Genomic DNA, 21917 nt, shown 5'->3' with positions numbered 1-21917 from the left:
TTGCCTGTGTGGGGTTAGTCATACAGACATACATGGGCTGGGCAGGTTACTAAGGTAAGAAGGCTGATGCCTCAACTCACCTGCTGTGGAAGCTTGGTGCTCAGCTCAGACTGGGCTAATCAGGGCCCCAAACAGGGCTCCTTACATTATTTGATTTTAGACAAATCCATATTTATAACAGTCGGTGAGTTAATTACAGTCCTTCCCATAACTGGAATTTTTCTGTTCTCTCATCACTATCTAATAACTCTTCATTTTTCTTTCTTCCAGGGTATTCTTTTTTTCTAGCAGTCGAATTAATAGATTGTTTTTGAGTCTGGAATTATAGAAGAAGGAATTGGATTGAGTCTGGAATTATAGAAGGAGGAATTAGGTTGCGTTAATAAACTCTCTAGAGCAGGTCTTCACCTTCCCTATAGACTTCTGCCTTCCTCTTAAAACAGTAATAATGATATTAATAATAATGGCTAATATTTACTAAGCATTTACTCTGTGCTAGGAACTTGCTAAGTATTCCACGTGCATTATTTCATTTAATCCTTAGACCCTTTGCGGTAGATACTGTTTTTATCTTCATTTTAAAGACGAGACTCCTAAGACACAGCACGGTTAAATAACTAGTCCAAGTTCGCATAGTTGACCAGGATTTCCAGCCTGGCTCCAGGGCCTGTAGTATACTGACTACCTTATCAGACGATTGAAATGAATAATAACACAGTATAAAAATCAATAACTAATATTTATCATCTTATTATGAGGCAGGCACAAGGCTGAGAGCTTAATCATGCATATTCTCATCTGATTTTCGTAAGATATTGAGTATTTGTCCCATTTTATAAGACCGGTTAACTAAGATTTAAAGATTTAAAGACCTGCCCAAAGTCAAATAAGCTACTAAGTGGAATAGCCTGGACTCCAGCTCAGGTGCATCTACCTCGAAAGCCTATGTACTTCACCATCTTCTTTATAAATTGAATGCCAGAGAAATGTATTATGTTGTTATCACAGGGCACATTTCTGTGTATCTTTGTACCTTCTAGAAAGGATCTGTCTTTCCAAGACAGTCCTGGGAACACACCGACATGTTCTTACTCTCCCTTACACTGTTGCCAGGTCTCCCTTCCCAAAGTTGTTGCCATATCTCCATTATAGGTTTTAATTGATTTTATTTTAGGTTGGCCATTTCCTGGGAGGAGCTATTATCTTGTTGAATGCTTGTATCTTTCCAGAAGATGCATTTTTAAAAAATTGTGATAAGATACATATAACATAAATTATACTATTTTAACCATTTTAAAGTATACATTTCAGTGGCATAAAGTACGTTCAGAATGTTATGTAATCATCACCACTATCTATTTCCAGAACTTTTTCATTATCCCAAATAGAAATACTTCTTTTAAAAAGAATACAACCTCCCTCCAATACATACACACTTTTATAATTATAAAGGTCATTCATGTTCATTAGAGATAATTTGCAGGCTGTATAAAAATGAAAAATTAAATCTCCCAGGATTCTATCCTCAGCAACAACCCTGGTAACACTTTTGATTTTAGGTATTTCCTTCCAGCTCTTCCTGTGTGGCTGTATGTGTGTGTGTGTGTGTGTGTGTGTGTGTGTGTGTGTGTTTAATTACTATGTTGATTTTTCCCATCAAGTTGTGACAATGTCTGTTACCTGTGTTTGGATTCTAGGTTGTTAAGAAAGTACATAGTCAAAGACTTTCTTTAGCCTGTATGTATTCAGTTTCATAAAACCAATATGTATTTCTGAGATCTATTTTTAATGGTTCATTCATTAATTTATTCAAACATATATTGAGTCTTTTTCTGTCACAGGAAGGTCCTACAGTGAAAGAACAGGATAAGGGTTTGCCCTCAAGCAGCTCACAGTCTGATCTGTGTACACTAATTAGTCCATGATGCCATGTAACACAGTAAGGGATATGATATCTAGGGTACAGAGCAGGTACTGAAAAAAGTGGTCATCAACTATGGTTGGGAGTTAAGCCAGCGTCATTTTTTAAAACACAAATCTAATTATGACATAAATATTTATAACAAAAAAATCACACTGTGAACAGTTAATAACCTGAATCATGCTTTGTTCGCTTAATGTTGTAATGTGAGCACTTTTCCATGTTCCATGTTTTAATAATTCTTCACATCATTATTTTTAATGGCTACAGAATATATCTTGCTTTAATTTCCTTAACTGTTTTGCTATTGGTTATGTAGGCTGTTTCTTTTTTTTTCATTTTTCAGTTTTATTAGGTAGAATTGTTACAATTTGACTGCACATATACAATATATTGCATATAAATACATATATACAGGATACTGCACATTTTTAAAAATTTATATATATGTACTATTCATTGTGTCTAAGAACGTTTAGAGCTTTAGCTTTCTTACATAGTTAACAAAGGAATAAAGTCAACCGCAAAATAAGAATTCAGAAAGATACATACATCCCTCTGTTAACAGCCACATTCTTTCTAATTACCAAGATACAGAAGCATCCTAAGTGCACATCAATAGATGAATGGGTAAAGAAGATGCAGCATATATATGTAATGGAATACAACTCACCCATAAGAAGTATATTTTGCCATTTGCAGCCCTTCCTTTGCCTTTTTTTTTTTTCTCTTTATGCAGGCTGTTTCTAATTACTCCTTATTACAAATAGGGCTACAATGAAATATATAACCTTAACTGTTGTCTGCATTTTGGATTGTCTCTTTGGGATCTGGGTCTGGATGTGTTCATTTCACCTCATTCTTGCCAAGATTTTTTTTTTAATGTAGACTTCTAATTTTTAGGTGAAAATTGGTATTTTACTTTTATGTAACAAATTATTTCTTAGAAGTTTTCACTTAGACAGCTATTGCTGTTTAGTTGGTAGATTTTTGTTGGCCAAAGCACAGGTGTTTAATTTTCAATTTGTCAGTTTTATCTTTACCCACTTAGAGTTATCTCCTTTTCAAAAAGAATTCTGCCCACTGCATGAAGTAGATAGAACAAACTTTTTGCAGGAACATTTGAAATTCAGAGTGGTTAAGCGGGGTTCCAAAGTCCCATAGCAAAGTGATGGGTCTGGAGATAATTTTTATTTTCCTTATTTATATAGCACTTTATAGTTCCCAAGTACACTCAAATCTATTATTTCATTTGATTTGACCCTCACAATAACCTATAAGTAGATAGGACAAATGTGCCCATTTCAAAAATAAGGGAGCTGAGAAATTATGTTGATTACACAGAGTTTTACATTTCTTATTAAGAGAATTAAGACCATTCTGCCAAGACAAGACTCAGATTATCAGGGAAATCTGAACCAGAGTCCTTCTTATTGCCCAGTCATAAGTGAGTATTGTTTCTCATGTGGTAGTACAGAAAATAAAGCTTCCTCTGTGGTTTGCAAACAGATAACTGAGAGATGGAGTAACCTACCCACAGGCACACAGCTAATGAGTGTAGAGCCTTGTTTGGAACACTCAGCCCAGATCTGTCTGCTTTTTTTTTTTACTATGCTCCCAGAATAATGTTCCCTTCCCAAGATGCAATTCTTACTACTTGGAGATTCCAAATTCTGCCTCTGGGTACTTGGTAGGATTGATAAACAGTGTTCTTGGAACCACCAGATACCAGTCTTGCAAATACTATCTTTCCATGGATACAAAGGTTTAAAAGAAGGTTCAAATAAATGCTGCCAGTCCCCATTCTTCCTTCATTCCATCTTCTTTATGAGTGTCTGCTTGAGCGAGTAGCTCTTAACGCACACAGGAGGGATGATCATTTTGCTGTTTTTTTAAATCCTAAGTAAAGTGGATTTTTGCAGTGTTTCAGGGTCCATATGACTTAAATTTAAGGTTTTAAAAATATTTTTTATAGTAAATTCAAACAATAATGGAAATACATGAAATAAAAAGAGATGGTTTTCCTTTACTTATCCAACCTTCCAGGGGTAATCACTGTTATTAGTATGGTGTATGTCTTTCTAGACTACATGAATTCACATGTGTGAGTATTAGAGTTTGTGTGTATATTTTCCACACTGTATTTTTCTGAAACTTGCTGCTTTTTCATTTAATATTAGATCTTAGACATCTTTCCAAATCAGAGCATTTAGATTTATCTTTATTAAAAACCAGTTCCATAGTATTTCATTAAATTGCAGGGTCTTAGGGTGTATGCATTTTAAAAACAAGATGTTCTAAGTGAAGGGTAACACATGTTCTAGTGGATGCATCTTGTTTTAGGCCTGCTACTAAAATGACTGGGCAAATTACTCATCTTCTCTGAGCCTCAGTTTCCTTATCTATAAAGTGAGGATCAAAATACCTTATGTAGTGTGAGAATTAAAGTCATTCATTAATTTATCAAGCATTTGTTGAGGGCCTTCTGCATACCAGGTAGTATTGACCAATGTATTTCATGGTGTTCTATAAACTGGGAAGTCTTATATAAGGAAGTTCACCATGAGAATCATCCAAAAAGAGATATGTGCTTATCTTTGTCTCTTCCTCACTCACCTTAGTGATGTCTCTGAGTCTCTGCTCGATAAGTGCCTCTATACCAACCACTCTCCTCATCCTGACATCCTGATCCGGACTTCTGGGGAAGTGAGGCTCAGCGACTTCCTCCTCTGGCAGGTAGGTAGTTTCCAACCACTGTTCTGTTTGTGTCAGAACTGAAAACTGTGACTGCACCCATAGAAGATTGGAGGGGGAGCTAAAATCCAGAGAAATGTCTCCAGACTATGCCTGGTAACATTTTCTGTCCCTTCCTCATCTGTCCCTTGCTTTGTGAGCTTGTGTGGTTCTTGCTCTCTAAAGTGTCCAGAGGAAAAGTCAAGGCTATCTAGCTGGGGTGAAAACTTTGCTTGTCCCTCTGTTCAAGGAACTGGACTTCTGCCTAATGTCCCTGAGCATAAGCTTCTGCCATGGTAACCTGCCACATACTCAGCACCTCTGTGCTAGAACCTTGCCTTGCAGTTACTAATCTCTCTCCTTCAGAATAAAGGGGCTGTATCTATACAGGCACAGTCCACAGGGATATAAACTATATGCAGACTCTTTTTTAGGTACCTGCCATTGCCTCTCAGCTCAGTTATCCCAGTGTAGGTAGTCCTCTAAAAGCTCCTATTCAAATAAATTTATCTCTGCTTGAGAATCTCCATCATCTATTAACTTGGCTCCTGGGTAGCACTTGGCTAGGGGAAACCTTGTTCAAGAAGAAACTGGAGGGAGAGATGCAGCTTGGAAGCAATTCACATGATAAAGTGCCAGAAATTTTAATGGACCACAGTCTTAAAAGTGAACTAACGATATTTAGCTATTGAAGATACTTTCAGTCTTTTGCTATATTGAAGGAAGTGTAATGTGCAGCTTATAGTTCTATGGCCCTCTCTGCTGCTTAGATTATATCTGGAGTGTTTTCTTCTGAGCACTGAGGTTTTTGTTTTTGTTTATTGTTTTTAACCATTTTTAATTCATTAGTCACAATTTCACATTTGGAAATATCTCACAGCAATTTGTTTTTTTGTTTGTTTGGTTTTTTGGGGAGTGGTAATTAGATTTGATTGATTGATTGATGGTATACTAGGGATTGAACCCAGGGCCTCAAGCATACTGAGCATGTGCTCTACTACTGAGCTATACCCTCTCCCCCACCCCGAGCACTGAGTTTTAAGAGACTGCACTGATAAATTAGAGGACTTAGCAGAAGAGGCCAACCTGGATGACACAGAATCATGTCCTGTAAAAGAAATGAGTGAAGGATAGTGGTCTGGAGAAGAGAAGCATAGTGACAGTTTATTCCCTTTGAAGAAAATACTGAGTTCTTCCTTTGTGCTGGGAATATGGCAGTGACCAACTTAGAAATAATCCCTCCTATCTTAAAACTTTGTTGGCAAAGACAAACTGAACAAGTCATTACAACCTTGGGAACAGATAGCAAGCAGCTCTAATCTAGCCTTCAAATATTTGAAAGAATGTCACTTTGAAGAAGAAATAAACTTTTTCCAGAGAAAAGACCTGAGACCTTGGTAGAAGTTCCAGAGAAGGTGACATTGGTTTAGCGTGCTATGTGACAACTAAAATTATCCCCCTTGAGGCACTGAATTCCTCATCACTAAAGGTATCAAGCAGTGACTGTCAAGAATGTTCCAAGAGGGATGATTTTTATTAAAAGCTTACCCAGCTCTGTGCTGTGCTTTATGTATGTTATCTTGTTAAATTTTCACAGTACCTTAAAAACTAGATATTCTTATTACCCAGTTTTATAGTTGAGGACACTGAGGCCCAGAGAGGTTAAGTAACTTCTCTCAAGTCACATAGATGTTAAGTGGTGGAGCCAAAATTCGAAGCCAGGCAGTCTGGCCCCAGAGCCCATGCTCTTAACCACTGTGCCTACTCTGCTACTTAAAAATAACAAAGGCAGTTACCATTTGTTCATTGCTGACTTTTATCAGACACTGTGTCTCCCAGATGACCTCTAAGGGCCAAGAGCCAATAACATAATCCAGATGTTATTTCACAGCCCTAAAATTGGCTCTTAGAAAAATCCTGGTGGAAATGTTGATGTAGCCTCCCTTTAGTCTTGTCTTGCTACAGGCAGGTGATCTTACTGCCTCAGATGATCCCTACCCCTATTAGTGAATCAGGGCCGGCAGCAGCAGCTGCAGCTCAGGATGCTTGCGCCATCTCATCTCAGTGTGATCAGCCTACTTCTTCCTTGGAGCCTGACCAGGGATATGTTCCAGTATCATGTTACTAAACCATACTCTTTCTTCTCCACTTTTGCCAGACCTCCCACTCCTGCTTGGTGTTCCAGCCTGTTCTGTGGCCAGAATATACATTTTGGAACCTCTGTGAGGCCATCCTGCAGTTCCAAATGAACCATAGTGTGCTTCAGGTAAGAGTTCAGGGCTGGCCTGACTGGATGGGATGGAAGAAAGGGTTAGCATTGATTGACCACCTACTACTATATATGTCAGGAACTTGCTAATAAGCATATTAATGATAATGACAGTAGCTACCACTTACTGAGTATTTACTACATATCAGGCACTGTGAACAGTTTATATGCACTATCTCATTTAATGCTCCCGAGAACCCAATGAGGTGGGTCTTATTGGCCCCATTTATGCAAATGAATAAATCAAAATTATTTAGTTAAGGACACATAACCAATAAAAGACAGACCTGGGATTCATGTTACAAGTCTTTAATCTCTTTACTATGGAAACCCAGGAAAGGCTTCTCAGAAAGATTGGCCATTATTCTCTGAATAAATTAGCCTAATAAAAGATTGTAGAAGTGAAAGTATACAAAATCCAAGATTCTTCCAGAGGGATTAAGAACAAAATAGCACTGTCTTTCTGTTGTATAAAACTATGTTCTGCCAAGGTTTGGAGTTCCGCTCACAGTTTTGATCACCGGATCTTGAAACAGGCTTCCTTAGGAGGCAGAGTCACCTGCATTAGATTAGGACTCTTCATAATAATGGTGTGTGGTGGTGGCACTAAGATATTGAAGATCTACTAAGTCACCTCAGTTTTTTCATGTAAGTTTTCTTATTTAACCCTTCCAACAATATAGCAGGTTTGGTGCCCTCATTTTTCAGATATGGAAACAGAGTGGCAGAGTAACTGTCCCAAGGCCACAGAATTTTAAACTAAAAGCTGGCACTGCTTCTTGAATCTGGAGAGATAATGGCCAGGAGGAAATTACGATGTAAATCAGGACTTCTTCGTCCTCTTGACATCAGGGCTTCCTTGGAGAATTTGATGAAAGCCATAGACTGTCTCCCTAGAAAAATTTCACAGGTCACTCTAACACATGGCATTTTGCAAAGAATTGCACTAATCACTGAAACACATAAAATACTTCCAGGGGTTCACATAACCCCTGAAATCTTTCCAGGAATCCCAAGTCCACAACTGCTAGAATAAGTCAGTCAGATCATGAAGGTTTGCTCGTGTGCTTAATCATTTAGTTTCAGAATATGAGGAAATTGAGTTCAAGTGAAGGGAAAAACAGCAGTCTCTTATCCACCATCAGTGAGGAATGAGTATCAGATTTTTCCACATGACCAAATCTCCCTTTAAAAACTAAAACTTTTTCTTAATCCTTTTTTGATAGAAAACTTCCTGAAATCTATTTTGTGCATAATTTATGGACACCTACTGTATTCCAGGCACTTGCTAATAATGATGATGACTAGAATAATCACATTCTAAGAAAGCCGATAATGATAATAGTAACTGCCATCTTGAAGCACTTTACTGTACAGGGTGGCCTTGAATGGTGGGACTCTTTGTCTAAGCTAGATGGTCCCAAAATAATTGGCTTTGGGGTTTCTTGTAAATTTTTCTGTGCCTTCCCTCTCATTCCCAGCCATGGTCAATGGCTCATTTTGACAGCATCCCTTCTTCCCTTCTCTTCCTATTTACTATTTTAAATCAGCTACAGGCAAGGAAACCAGTCAATCAACTTGTTAGAATGATTTCTGTAAAGTGAGAGTAAACCAGCCTTGTCTGAAGCCCAGAGTATCTTGGTGCACGAGGTTTTTTGTGTATGGGTATTCTTGTCTCTAATTTGGCTATTCAGAAGCCTTTTAGTAGTTTCAGGTTTCTCAGATACATTCCCACAAGGCTGTCAGAGGAGTTACCTCAATTTTCATTAATTCCATAAATATCTATTATTGAGTACCTGGTCTGAGTCAGGCACTAATAATATTATATTAGTATTAGTATTATATTAGTATTAGGCACAAGAAATTCAGCAGTTAGTTGGCCAGACAACATTTCTACCTTCATGGAGCTTATATTTTCACTTGAGGAGACAGATAACAAACAAGTAAACAAATATATATGTATAATTTTGGATTGTAGTAAGGCAGTAAAGAATAGAGCAATGTGCTAGAAAGTATTGAGGAGAACGAGAGGTACTGAATACAGCAGTCAAGGAAGGCCTCTCTAAGAAGGTCTTTTTTAAGCCCTCCTTAGATGAGAAGTAGCCAGACATGTAAAAATCTGGGGGAAAAGAATTATTCTCTGCAGAGGGAGCAGCAAGTGCAAGGATACTAAGGTTATAAACTTTAGGTCTTGGAAGAACAAAGAAAGGTCCAGCATACATGAGAGAGAAGGATACAACATGAGGCTGGATAGGAGTCAGGCCTCTGGTCACTTAGGGCTTTGTAGGCCATGGTGACACATCTGAAGGCTTCTGATAAAGGGAATGACAGGATCTGACTTATATTTTGTAAAAGTCAGTCAGGATTTTCAGAGGGCAGGAGTTAGAGACCAAACTCCTACAATAGTCCAGGTGAGAGGATGTGCTATCGGGAACGGGAGGGCTGTGTGGACGGAGGTGGAGGAAAAACAAATGTTAAAACAGAAACAAACGAAACTAACTTTAAGTTGATAATATAACCCCCAGAGAAAGAGATTAATTCAAGTTACCTGGACACAGTTCTCTGATTATACATCTTTAGTGGGATATGTTCTAAGGATGATACAAACTGGAAAGCAAACTCTTAAACATCACTTGAGAGGTTTATTAGTGGGAATGTCGATGATGTAATTCTGAAACTCTTATGCATCTTGTAGGATAAAATAAATGAGTACAAATATTAATGTTATTAGGAAACAAAGCATTTAGGTTTTGGCCTGGGCAGTTGGTTCTGCTGTTTTCTAGGATGAGGTGGAATGTGTTTGTGGATAACCATTTAAGAGTTCCATTTGAGAAGGAAGGGTATAGTTCAAGTGGTACAATGCATGCTTAGCGTACACAAGGTCCTGGGTTCAATCCCCAGTACCTCCTCTAAAAATAAGTAAATAAGTAAACCTAATTACCTCCCCCCAAAAATAAAATTTAAAAAATTTACAAAAAGAGTTCCATTTGGTACCCAAGAATCATAATTTAAAACATTTATTGAACTCTTACCATGTGTCAGGAATCCTTTACTTAGATTCTGTATAGTGCTATAAGGTAGATACTATTATTAATTGCCCCCATTCTTTTGAATGCTGAAACCAAAGTAATAACAGTGATCTTGACTGTCCTGAACCTTTCTTCAGCAGACCTCATGGAGTTCTGGCCAGGCTTTTTCTACCCAGGAGCCCTCAAACTCTGTTTATAGAAATCTTAGCACCTCCGCAGAAGCACTAAGGGTACAATCCAGACTAACAACATCCTGGCCAGTTTGACCTCAGACCAGAAAGCTATCTTTCTGATATCTCCCTTTTATATATCGTGTATCATCACCAGACTGGACTCTTCACAGTTCCTTTGCCCATACCCTTTCATTGTCAACCTCTCCATCTGGTTCTTGCCCTGTCTCCCAATTCCCATTATTAAATTCTGAGCTGCTCTGTCTCTAAGTCCAGCCCAGTATGTCCCCATTCCCTGCAGGAAGCCAGAGTAAGTTGGGTTCTTGATCATTAGTAGCTCACTGGGATGAGGGCAGATGCTAATGGAAGCAGGGACTCAGCCACAAATCGTGGGAGGCTAGACCTTGGTATCTAAAGGGACCATGAGTCTCCAGGTGGTCACCCATTAGTCTTAGAGAATGGGGGCTGGCAAAGGGAAGAAATCTCAACTATGAAACAGTAGAACAGACAGAAAATCAGGGCAGGGAAGGAGTAGGCGTAGTACAGAGCCACTGATCCTCAGTTACAAGATGCATGTATGGGAGGTTCATGAGGGGTCATTGACAGATGAGGAATAAATGCTCCACAAAATCTGTAATGATATAGAGGGAAAAGATACGTGCCCCGAGTAAACATCCTTTGATGCATTTGTCAGAGATTAAACACCAGGCTGGATCAATCGACCATTTTATTTCTAGTGCTCTTCAGGTAGTCACTATCTTTTCCTCAAGGTGCTGACTACTAGCTTTGTGACTAACTGGACAACTATTTAACCCTTCAGAGCATCATTTTCCTCATCTGTGAAATGAGAGGGGTAATAATAATAACAATAATACCTGCCTTACAGGTTTATAAGGGTTCAGTAAGCTAATACACTAAAAGTGTTGAGTGTGGTGCTGGAACAGAGTTTATTCTCAGAAAATAGTGGCCAGTATTGTTCACCATGTGTGTCTCTGGGCTCTTCATCAGACTTCACCTGTCTGCAGCCATAGACGCGTAGCGCCCTGCTCATCTGGTGTCCTGGCCCTAGTACAATTCCCTAGGCAGGGAGACTCTGGGTGCTTGTCAGAACATATTTCCAGCAGGAGGTGCTCTCTCTCAGATAACCCTCCGAAATGCATCCCCCATGCTACTGACCTGGGCATACTGATTATGGCAAATGGGGACTTATGAGAGGGCTTGTCATTAGCTAATGAATGTTTTGAAGCCCAATACATGCATCCTCTCTCCACCCCCCATTGAGGTCAGAGGGCTTGAGGATTTATGTACTCGAGGGGCTATTATATCTTGTTCCCTAATTCTGCTGAGGAGAGAACAGGAACAGAGGCTTAATGCCCAGGAGAGGTTTAGATCAGTATATTAGAGCCCCATTTCTCAAAATGAGTTCCATGGAGTCCCTACACCAAGACCACATAAGGTCTGTACAGGAAGTATTAAAGCCCTCACCTCTGATCGGTCATTTTAAAGAGACAGTAGACAGTATAGTCCAGAAGAGAGAAATTGACCATTAGGACTTCTGTTAGCCTAGATTTTCAGAGGCTGAGTCCCTGAGAAGAACTTAGAATGTCTCTGAGGTGGGGAGGTAGATCCAGACCATGTGGAGATTGCACAGAGGCCTCTAGATGCAGGCCACTGGTTCCCCACTTCACTCCTAGAAAATACAGCTTATCCAGAGGCACAAAACACATTTTTCATAGATCTCTCAAGAAGCCACTTTTGTGGAGGAACCAAGGGAACTTCAACCCAGTGAGTGACATAGGCCAAGTCCCTCCCTGCCTCAGCCTTGGTGTCCTTGTCTGTATAGTAGGAGGTGGAGCCAGTGGTCTTTACGAGTTCCTCTGACTCTGTCATCTTACCAGTGAATCAGTGATTCCTGGCAAATAGGAGCAAGGCTCTGCCTGGCTACCCACTCCCTGCTCAGCACTCAGTCCAGGGCTGCCATTTGGAAGAAGCCTAAGCCTCATGGAGCAATTTTAATCAGCTCCACATTTCCTCCCTCTGTGGCTGGATGCCCTCATCCTTTCTGTCCAGCCAGAATTTAGCCTACTTTGCCCTAGCCATAAGCAGTGGTGATAGAAGAACAGCTGTTAATAGCCAGCCATCAGGTTGGGCATTCATTATCTCATTTTTCCTCAAACCACCCAGAGAGATGGATACTATCATCCCCATTTTGCAGATGAAGAAGTCGGCTTAGAGAGGTAAGGGAGTCCTGTGGATAGGAACTTCTCAAACCCTAGTGCTCCAGGCATATTCACACTGGCCTGATCACGTTCTTTGATTTTATGAGTCTTTGCCCATTATTCCCCTGCCTGAAGGCCTCCCACCATACCCTCTACCTTTATCTGAATCACCCCCATTGGTTAAAGCTCAGATGAAATTCTGCCTGTCCATGAGATTTCACTGCCCCCAGCCTTCATCAATCACAATTTCTGTCTCTTCTGAACTACATGTCCCTTTCTCTTGCCTCTCTGATGACCTTACCACATTCTACCTGGTATTATGGTATTTGTGTACATATTCGTGTCCCACTCAGCCTGTAAGTTCATGGATTGTGGTGACTGTATCATGTGCATTTTCACACCCCCGATAAAGTCCTGTGTGTAGGACCCAGGGTTCTTCCTGACCAAAGCCAGGATGAAGCCCCTCCAGCAAGATGGAGACCCTTAGCAGCAACTTCTCAAGCTTGTTTTAGTCTTCATAGCTCCATATGTGTGAGCTTATTATCATAGCAGAAGAGTACCCCTGAATCATTCAAGAGCCTAGAGGGGAGATTTTCCAGTTTTTTTCACTTGTCATCTTTATTCATGCAGTAAATCTTTATTGCTGAGAGACCTTAGCAAATCACTTCACTACTCTGAACCTCCATATTTGTCTCCAACAGATGGGAAGTACCTCCCTAGATGTATTGTGAGGGTCAAGTGAGACAACAGATGAAGTGCTTGTGCATATGTAAGATATTCCTTCAAGGGTGAAAACAGAGCAATCCAGGTGTTTACAGGCTGAGTAGGACACAGACAGGTACACAAATACCACGATACAGGGTAGAATGTGGTAAGGGTCTTCAAGGATACAGAATGCCAAGTCCACAGCAAAATGGGAGTTTCTCACACATGGAATAGGTTTGGCAGGAGGAACTCTGGTGCGAAGGCTCTGCAGCCTGTTAGAGCAGCAGGAGCAGCAGAGAGCATTGGTGAGGCACACAGCAAGACCTTGGTTCTTCTCCAAAGGGATTTCCCCCTCCTGTACCAGGAGCATCCTCCTTGTCCTCCTGGTATCATGGTCAGTTGATTGAGTACTTCACATGTACAGGCACTCCAAGTACCAGAGAGGAAAAGCCACAGTCTTTATCCTCTAGGAGGTTATGGTTTGTCTGGAGACACACACAGGGTATAAGAAGTGCTGCCCAGCCTATAGTCACCCACCTGGTGTCAGAACTGGTTCCAGGAGCCCTGAGGGCTCTATTGAGCGTTCAAGGGCTCATTTCCTAACAGAAAAAGTGGACTATCGACACTAATGCCTACTCTAGAGGCAGAATGTCGTAAGTGGCTTAAAAGAGCTGAACCTACTTCACAGAATGTTCACAGGAGGGTCAATTGCTGGGTGAAACAGGTTGGTCTCCATATGAGAGGCAGTTCTGGAGCCAAACTCTGAAAAATAACTTAGGGAGTTGGGAAGATGGCACCTTTAGAGCAACCTAGGAAGCCCAAGGAAATGACCTAATGGATGTGCCCCAGGCAGGAATAGGACCTTCCTTGCATCAGAGAATGGGCAGTAATAACTTGTAAATTTGCTGTTTCTGTTTGAGAGCCTGCTAATATGCCAGAGGGGTTTTGCATATATTATCTCTAATCCTTAAAACCACTGTTTAAGGTAGGCACAACCCCCACTTTACAGATGAAGAAATGAGGTTAGGAGAGGATTTGCCCAAAGCTACAAAGCTAGGTGGTGGGGGAACCAGAAGTCAGACCTATATCTGCCTGGTTCCCTTCCAAGTACAAACCTGAGAATTTCAAGAAATATAGATGCTCCCAACCAAAACAAACCAGGATGGACCCAAAACTGCCACAGCCCTGCCTGTACAACATGGGCACCACCCATTACACACCTACTTCCAAACCTTTCCAAATCTGGTATAAACTCCCCACTGTTCCACTCAACTTGGCCAGTCCTATGCCCCGCCTCTATCCCAATTCCACCCACACTTAAAAATGATCTCCCTACCCCAACCCCCACTTTTCTCTAGCAGAAGGCCCGAGACATGTATGCAGAGGAGCGGAAGAGGCAGCAGCTGGAGAGGGACCAGGCTGCAGTGACAGAGCAGCTGCTGCAAGAGGGGCTCCAGGCCAGTGGGGACGCTCAGCTCCGATGGACACGCTTGCACAAACTATCAGCCAGACGGGAAGAGCGGGTCCAAGGCTTCCTGCAGGCCTTGGAGCTCAAGCGGGCTGACTGGCTGGCACGTCTGGGCACTGCATCAGCCTGAGGCTGGCCTCCTGCCACTTTGCCCTGCCCTCTATCTCCAGGGCCCCACTCCCCTTTCTTTTCTTGGTGAAAGGCACCTCCCTCTTGATGATGAATTGTGTTTCCTTTGCTTGGCAAGGGAGCCCCAAAGGCCAGATCTGCTGGCCATAGATACCTCTGGGCTGCTTGGGACAGTGCCCTGGGGAGGGTTGAGGGTGAGAGTCTCCCACAAGTACACTAAACCCAGCTCTCATCACCAATAGGTTTGAAGAGCAGGAGGACCCGGCACTTCTGCTGCCTGCTCCTTCCATCTTTTCCACCTCTACCAGTGCTCCTAGCTGCAGTTTCTTTTTCCACCAGCATATCCTTCAACACACAGAATTTCAGAGAAGTCTCCCCAAAACCCTAGCCCTTTTCCCATCCATCTTAGCCTCTACAAAAGATGTGGCTCCACCTTGGATCTGCTGGTAAATAGCTAATAGACAGCCAGCATTATCTGGGCAAGGAAGGGGAGGGAGAGACAGAAAGAAAATTTGCCCATCTGCTGCTCCTCCCCCTTGGCTCTCCACCTGGGATTTGCTATTGAATCTCTACCCCCTCCCACCACGCAGTGCTGATTGCTCACTGGAAGGCTCAGCGCCCCCAATGGCGCGCGGAAGCCAGGCGGGTGATTACAATCCAATTACCTATTGTCGACTCAGCCCACACAAGCTTTTCTCCTCCTCTTGCAGGGCATGGGGCCAGGGCTCCACTCCCCTGTGAGACTGGCCCCCTCCATGGCTACAGGGTAACAGAAGGCCTATAGGCCCTGGTGCATCTAATCCAGCACAGGCTTCCTTCCCTGGAACACATCAGGACCAAGAGCACAGAAACAAGCACTTCTCCCAAATTACTGCCTCCTGCCCTCAGTATCTCAGACTCTGCTTCCCACCTCCTCAGGCTTTGAGGCTTCTCTTGGCTTTTGACCTGGCCCCCTACGTAGGCCCTGAGACAATTTATTCTCAGCATGGCAGGGTCTCAGCTTGTGAGGGCCAAGGCTGCCCAGCAGGGACAAGATAACCAAGTCAAGGGTTGTGTCCTTTCCCTTACCTCTCCCAGCCAGGCCTCGCTGCAGAGCTGCTGAGAGGATTAGTGTCTTTGAAGAGCTGTCTGCCTGAGCAACTCTGTGCTTCAGGTTCCCCAGAGCAGCGAGCACTAGCCAGTAATAACCAAAAGCTACTCTGTTAGGTCTTCCCATTTTACTTTCTGCAAACTGTTTTCCCAGCACCTCCCTCTAGGGGAGAGTTGGGGTCTTGCAAGCAGTGCTAAGAGCGTGCTCTAAAACCCCTAACTTCCATATACTCCAGTCTCCTCCTCCCCTTCCTATGCCTGTATACCTGGCACAAGAGACCCCTTGGCCATCATCCCTGCTCTTAAAATCTAGCATAAATGCCAGACACTGCGATTGAGAAGCCAATCAATGCACCCTTTGGCAGGTCCCCCGTGCACACCTGGCACTCCCCACTACCAATCCCTGGCACAGGGTTCCCAGAGAGCAGGTGCTGTACATTTTCCAGCTTTACAATGGGGCTGTTGACAGCCTTAATTAGGGAGGCATAAATTATGCCGCTATAATGCAGAGCCCTACAATTAAGGCGGGAATGAGGGGCTGGAGGCAGCAAATGGAATCGGTCCTGTGAGCATGATTGTTGAGTCCTATCCCCTCTGTGTGTCTGACTTTCCCTAATACGATCAGGGTACAGCAGAGGTGATTAATGGGGCTGGTATCTTTCTTCAGCCTGAGGACCTGTATTCTGGGAAAGGTACAGAGTCGGGTGGGGTGAGGAGGGGCTGCCCCAAGAGGCACGGTAGGTAATGGAAAGTAGTAAGGCTAAGGGAGCATTGCTGCCCAGGAACAGGGACTGCAAATAGTTAATATAAACTCATTATGCTTACTTTATACCCATGTGATTTGTACAAACCAGCTAAACCCTTGCCTCAAGAAATTAGGTGGGTCCTATTTAAATGTCCTCCCACCTGTGAGCCAAGCCCCCCACTTGAGGATATTTATCCTGTTCTTGTGTTCTCTTGGGTGTCAAAGAGAATTTTAAAAATTCTTAGATGTAAAATTTGTTTGCTAACAGTGCAACAGAAGAAGACCGTGTTTTGCTGCTGTTGTCTACCCCTCCCTCAGGTGCGCTAGGCTACCTCTAGGATCCCTAGCTTTGGGGACAGGGTAGCCCTGGAAGAGCCCTTTTGCCATCCATCGCAACACCTGTTCCTCTGCTTGTTTCCTAATCCCCGGACGCTTTCCTCCACGCTCCTTTTCCTCGCGTAAGTGAAAGGAAGCCAGCCTGCCAGTGTGGAAGGAGGGATTTCGCCAGCTGCGTTTGCAGCTCCCAGGCTTGGTGGCCGTGTCGGGTGGGGGCAGCTGAGCTTTAAGTCTCTGAAGCGGGTGGAGCTTAGGGGGAGGGAAGTGCCAGTAGGCCTTCTTGGCGGCCACTCTCCATCATTCTGTGGCGGGGTTCTGAGGTCTGAGAATACAGGGGCAAAAGGGAGCCGCCCGACAGGCTTGTGGGGGGCTTCGTTGGCATTTGGGGAGGCGGCTGAGCAACGGTGCTGAAGGGACAGCTCCTACCTGCCCCACTGCACCCGAAAGGCACCTCCGCGTGTAAAGTCTCTTCCTCGAACCCCCCCCCCAACCAACTTCGAGTGGACCGCCTTCTAGGTGAGGTGCATGAAAGGCTTCCTCCGAGTGGCAGTTTGGAAGGATGCACGTCCGGCTGCGCCAAGCTGGTTTCCTTGCTTTTTACCCCACTTCAGCGTCAGCCTTGGCGCTGGAAACTGCAGCCGTGCTTCCAAGCCGCGCGCTTCCTCCCGCCTCCAGCGGATAAGGGCAGTGCAGCCAGGCCTAGCAAACCCTTCTTCTGGGGCCCCCAGCGGGAACAGGAAGGAAAGCTGCTGAGATGAGCCCTAAGTGTCGCACGGCTTGAAGTGGGTAGCTCGGTTGCATAAGGTGGAAGGAACTTGGTAGTTTGCAAAAGCCAGCTCTTGGCGGGAGCCGAAACCCGGAGCCAGCCGACTCGCACCACCCCCAGCTCATTTATTGCCTTTGACGCGCGCCTCCCCCACTGCGCCCCCACCCCCTAGGCGCCCTGCCTTCTCGCGTGCCCTCCCCCCCATACCCCCCTCCTCACTCCCTCCAGAGGAGGTGAGTTTAAACCCCGCCCACGTGACCCCAGCTGGGCCAATGAGCGGCGGCGGGAGGTGAAATCCGGTTCTAACCGGTCCGGGGCTCCCAGCGCTATAAAAACTTTATAAACCCCCCGGAGCCCGAGCAGTGTGAAGAAGAGGCGAGAGCGACCCCTGGACCGACCAAAGCCCGCGCGCCACTGCATCCCCGCGTCCAGTGTCTACGTCCCACCGTCGTCGCCACCATGCCCAAGAGAAAGGTACGTGGCGCGAGGGCCCCAGGCGCTGGGCCGCCGCCGCTGCCGCCGCCACCACCAATGCTACTGCCGCCGCTTCCCCGGCTTTAGGACGCAAGAATTGGCGCCGAGCTGGAGCAGACTCAGCCGCCCGGCGCGGTAGCTCGAGGCGGTGTCAGGCGGCCCGGGGCTAACCCTCCGCAGCTTGGCTGCCCGCGGGCGCCAGAGGCCATATTGGAGGAGCGGCGGCCGCGGCGGGAGGAGCCATGTTGGCGGCTGTTTATCGCGCTCCCCTTGGGCTCGACGTGCCCGCCCCGCGCCCTCTCCCCCTCGTCTCCAGGTCCCCTCCCCTCCCCGCGGGCGGGCAATTCAAACCCGTAAGGGCGGGAAGGCGGTGTTTGGGGTTGGCGGGCGGGGGATCGCGCTGCCGCCAAAAAACCGCCGCCGTGAGGGGGCGGGGGCCCGCCCCTGGGGGTGGGGCTTCGCGGTGTGGCCCCACCTCCGCCCGCGCACCGCCCACGGCCCCCGCGCGCCAGACTCGCGCCGGTGCGCGCCGCTGCCGCCCACGAGTTCCCCGGCTGCGTACTCCTCCTGTCTCCCTCCCTCGACGGCTGCCATGGCAACGGTGCTCAGGCCCCGCCTCCGGAGGGGTTTGTTTGCTGCTTCTGCAGCTGTTGCTTCTGCCTGGCGCGGCGGCGCGGGCTGCACTTCTCTGCGCGCCTTGCTCCAGCTTTGCGCGCGCTTCCCGGGGCGGTTGGAGCTCCAACACTAGCGGTCCCTACGCGCTTTGGGCCGGATTGACGCTGACACAAAAGAGCACTCCTAGAGCTTCTCAGTACTTTGGGTTTTTGCATAGGAGCCGGGAATGCTACATACCGGCGATCTGTGTGTCCTTGAAAAGTTGTGTACAAGATTCCCTTCGATATTTTTCCCTTAGGAGTTTGTTACGCTTAGTGAATCATTAAGAATTGCTTCAGAAGTTGCAACTCTTAGTTTTTGTCTGTTTTTTTATAGGCTGAAGGGGATGCTAAAGGAGATAAAGCCAAGGTGAAGGACGAAGTAAGTCTTCTCACTTTTGGAGTCTCACAAAGCCTTGGGCTCCTTTAGTGATAGTTAACCATATCCTTAGTCCTGAATTTTCCTAAGTAAGTTCTCTTCAGTTCATATTGTCTAGAACAAATTGGCACCAAAACTTTTTTTAAGTGGCTCAACTGTCCTATTTGTAATTTATTTATTTTTTTTTAATAGCCACAGAGAAGATCGGCAAGGTTATCTGCTGTAAGTATATCTGCTTTTAAATTTTCATATTTATCTCTGAAACTGAGAAGCATTGAAAAACGATTCCCTTTATTTCCCATGAATTATGTTCAGTGGTTGGTATTGAATGACTTTGCTTTGGACTCTTGCCCATTTGGAATTTGCTGGTTCTGAAATTGTGATGACTGTATCCAAAGGGGGACACTTGAATATTACTTGAGTGGGCTTCCGAAGATAGGAAGTTTTAATGGAAAGCCTGCCACAGACTTTACAAAGTAGGAGAAACTTATGTGCCAGTGGTACTGTGGTTTGGTTGTGGATTGTCTTCTTTGGTCCATTGTACTAATGTTCTTTTTCCTTTCTTTCCCCCAAATAAAAGAAACCTGCTCCTCCAAAGCCAGAGCCCAAGCCTAAAAAGGCCCCTGCAAAGGTGAGCAGGACAGTGAAACACGTGTGTCTAGGAGTTACATAAAAGCCTGAGCGCATCTGTTGGCACAAAGTGAGATATATGACAAAAGTTAGTAGGACTGGACCTTAACTAAGAACTTGGTCATCAATTTATAGAAAACTCTGCGCTTGCGTTTTAAACACTCCAGCATTTAAGCTGTCTTGTTCTTTTATCATTTATGCTCAGATAAAAATTTTTGTATATTGAAGACCACAGCAAATTATAGATAATTTGGCCTAGTTTTGATGAGTTGTTGTTTTTTTATCATTGGGGGAGGATGTGTAGTTTATCAGTGTCTTATCTATGATAGATAATTCTACCTTGTACAGAGCTTGGCAGACTGTATCCTGGTGATTTGAAACAATAAACAGATCTTTTTTCCCCCTCCACCCATTTTAGAAGGGAGAGAAGGTACCCAAAGGGAAAAAGGGGAAAGCTGATGCTGGCAAGGATGGGAATAATCCTGCAGAAAATGGAGATGCCAAAACAGACCAGGTATAACTTATTTTGCTTTTTCATTGTGCGTTTTAGTCCAGCGTTTGCTTCTCTTTTTTTCTGAGTTTAAATCTGGATTCTTGAAAGAGTCTGCCATCCAATAAAGAGAGCTGTTGTGTGAGATCTTCGTCCTGTCTTTAGGTGTCACACTCATACTACACCATAGTTTTCAAGCCGGGAATAACCTCAGATCTTATAATGTTGATGTGTGCCCTCTTCTCCAGTTTTATAGTAAGGTCCAGATGGGGAGGTGACCTACAAAGTTATTTTCAAGAGAAGTACTGAGTCTCAGTGTCAAAGTACCTAAAACCTCAACTTTGGCTTGGGGGCAGGATAATGGTATAAATGAAACATGAATGAAGATAGTTACATCTTGTATTAATCTGTCTATTTTTCTTTTAGGCACAGAAAGCTGAAGGTGCTGGAGATGCCAAGTGAAGTGTGTGCATTTTTGATAACTGTGTACTTCTGGTGACTGTACAGTTTGAAATACTATTTTTTATCAAGTTTTATAAAAATGCAGAATTTTGTTTTACTTTTTTTTTTTAAGCTATGTTGTTAGCACACAGAACACTTCATTGTTGTTTTTTGGAGAAGGGCACATGTCGCTAATAGAATGTCTCCAAAGCTGGATTGCTGGGGGAAAAACACCTCTCCTGTCTAGTATTGAGAGACTGCCTCTTGGTTCCCAGGAAGGAGGGATTCCTTGATGTTGACACACATTAGCCATCTTGGCACACACGCCTTATGGTGTGGAAAAACTAAAATTAGTTTTTATGTCCTCTTCTCCCTCTCCTTCAGCATAGACTTGACTCCCTTGAACCCAGAGACCTGTTGGGACCGGACCCCAAAAATTGGTTATCAGTAATGTCGGGCAATCTGGACTTACAGTGTCACCATTGAGATGGCATCCCTCAAAAGAGCAGCAGTTCCTTTTTTAGATTGTGGATCTTCAGATTGATAATTCTGACATTTTCATTTCCATTTCCTGAAAGTCAGGGTCAGCTTGTGAAAAGTTGTTAAACAACATGCTAAATGTGAAATGTCAACCCTCACTCTAAACTTTCCCTGTTCAGAGCATCACATGAAGACTTCATTGGGTTTTATAGTGGCTTTCTGATTTTGGTAGTCCATTGAAAAAGGGAGTTTGAAAGTTGTTGTATACTGTTAACGATTGTCTGCCCATGTCCTGCCTGAAATACCATGATTGTTTATGAAAAGTATCTTTAATAAAGCTGGATACAGTTTGGCTTGGAATGCTGCTTCTAATCTTTTCCCAGGAGTGGGGGAGCCTGGTTTCTCCAAGTCTCTTGGGACAGGATGCTTTTTGGTGTGAGGTGTAGAGATTCCATGTTCAGTCAATCTTTATAGTCCATCTGTAGAACACAGTGCTATGTGAAGTTAGGAAAGATCCCAGGAGTGGACAGATGGTGAGATGCTGGGAGCAGAGAAGTGGTTTCTGTGTTTTGCAGCACTCCGTGAAGCGTATTTTTAAGTGCAGATTTTTGGTTGATCTGAGGGTTTGGCCTGGTAGCTATCAGTAAAAGGGCCTCCATTTCATTCACATTGAAGACCTCTGTAATATTAGTAAATTAATAGATAAGGCTCTAGTTCTTGTTTGAGGAGAAAGTGCTTCTTTGTCTACACAAATGGCCATAAGATCTATAAGGCAGATGGCACCCTGCTCT

The 21917-nt window shown here is 44.0% G+C and overlaps 2 protein-coding genes across 8 annotated transcripts in view; both read left to right on the top strand.

Annotated features, from left to right (window-relative positions):
* The window catches only part of DHDDS (dehydrodolichyl diphosphate synthase subunit), a 28164-nt gene extending 11404 nt beyond the window's left edge, over window positions 1-16760 (top strand). For 4 of the 6 annotated variants that reach the window (XM_006196816.4, XM_015240171.3, XM_072975053.1 and 1 more), the window contains exons 7-9: window positions 4543-4657; window positions 6813-6920; window positions 14405-16760. In XM_006196816.4, coding sequence (XP_006196878.1) covers window positions 4543-4657; window positions 6813-6920; window positions 14405-14644 — 463 coding nt within the window. In that variant the 3' untranslated portion in view covers window positions 14645-16760. Of the gene's footprint in view, window positions 1-4542; window positions 4658-6812; window positions 6921-12306; window positions 12360-14404 lie in introns of all 6 variants that reach the window. The other 2 variants (XM_072975054.1, XM_015240173.3) reach the window with 2 other exon arrangements.
* A 1075-nt stretch (window positions 16761-17835) lies between these two features.
* HMGN2 (high mobility group nucleosomal binding domain 2) lies at window positions 17836-21486 on the top strand. Of its 2 annotated transcripts, XM_006196820.3 has the most exons (6): window positions 17837-18053; window positions 19044-19088; window positions 19278-19307; window positions 19666-19716; window positions 20134-20229; window positions 20632-21486. In XM_006196820.3, exons 1-6 carry the CDS (start codon window positions 18039-18041, stop codon window positions 20665-20667), a joined length of 273 nt encoding a protein of 90 aa, XP_006196882.1. In that variant the 5' UTR covers window positions 17837-18038; the 3' UTR covers window positions 20668-21486. The 2 variants fall into 2 exon arrangements, with proteins under 2 accessions (XP_015095673.1, XP_006196882.1); XM_015240187.3 differs by lacking the exon at window positions 19278-19307 and having other exon boundaries at window positions 17836-18053.
* The last annotated feature ends 431 nt before the right edge of the window (window positions 21487-21917 follow it).

This window comes from Vicugna pacos, chromosome 13 (assembly GCF_048564905.1).
Source record: "Vicugna pacos chromosome 13, VicPac4, whole genome shotgun sequence".
NCBI lineage: Eukaryota > Metazoa > Chordata > Mammalia > Artiodactyla > Camelidae > Vicugna > Vicugna pacos.
This window is presented reverse-complemented; position numbering and strand designations above follow the sequence as displayed.

Coding starts and splice junctions, on each gene's coding strand:
- HMGN2 (XM_006196820.3), top strand. Junction 19,717..20,133: donor CTAAAAAGGCCCCTGCAAAG/GTGAGCAGGACA, acceptor CACCCATTTTAG/AAGGGAGAGAAGGTACCCAA. Junction 20,230..20,631: donor GAGATGCCAAAACAGACCAG/GTATAACTTATT, acceptor TTTTTCTTTTAG/GCACAGAAAGCTGAAGGTGC.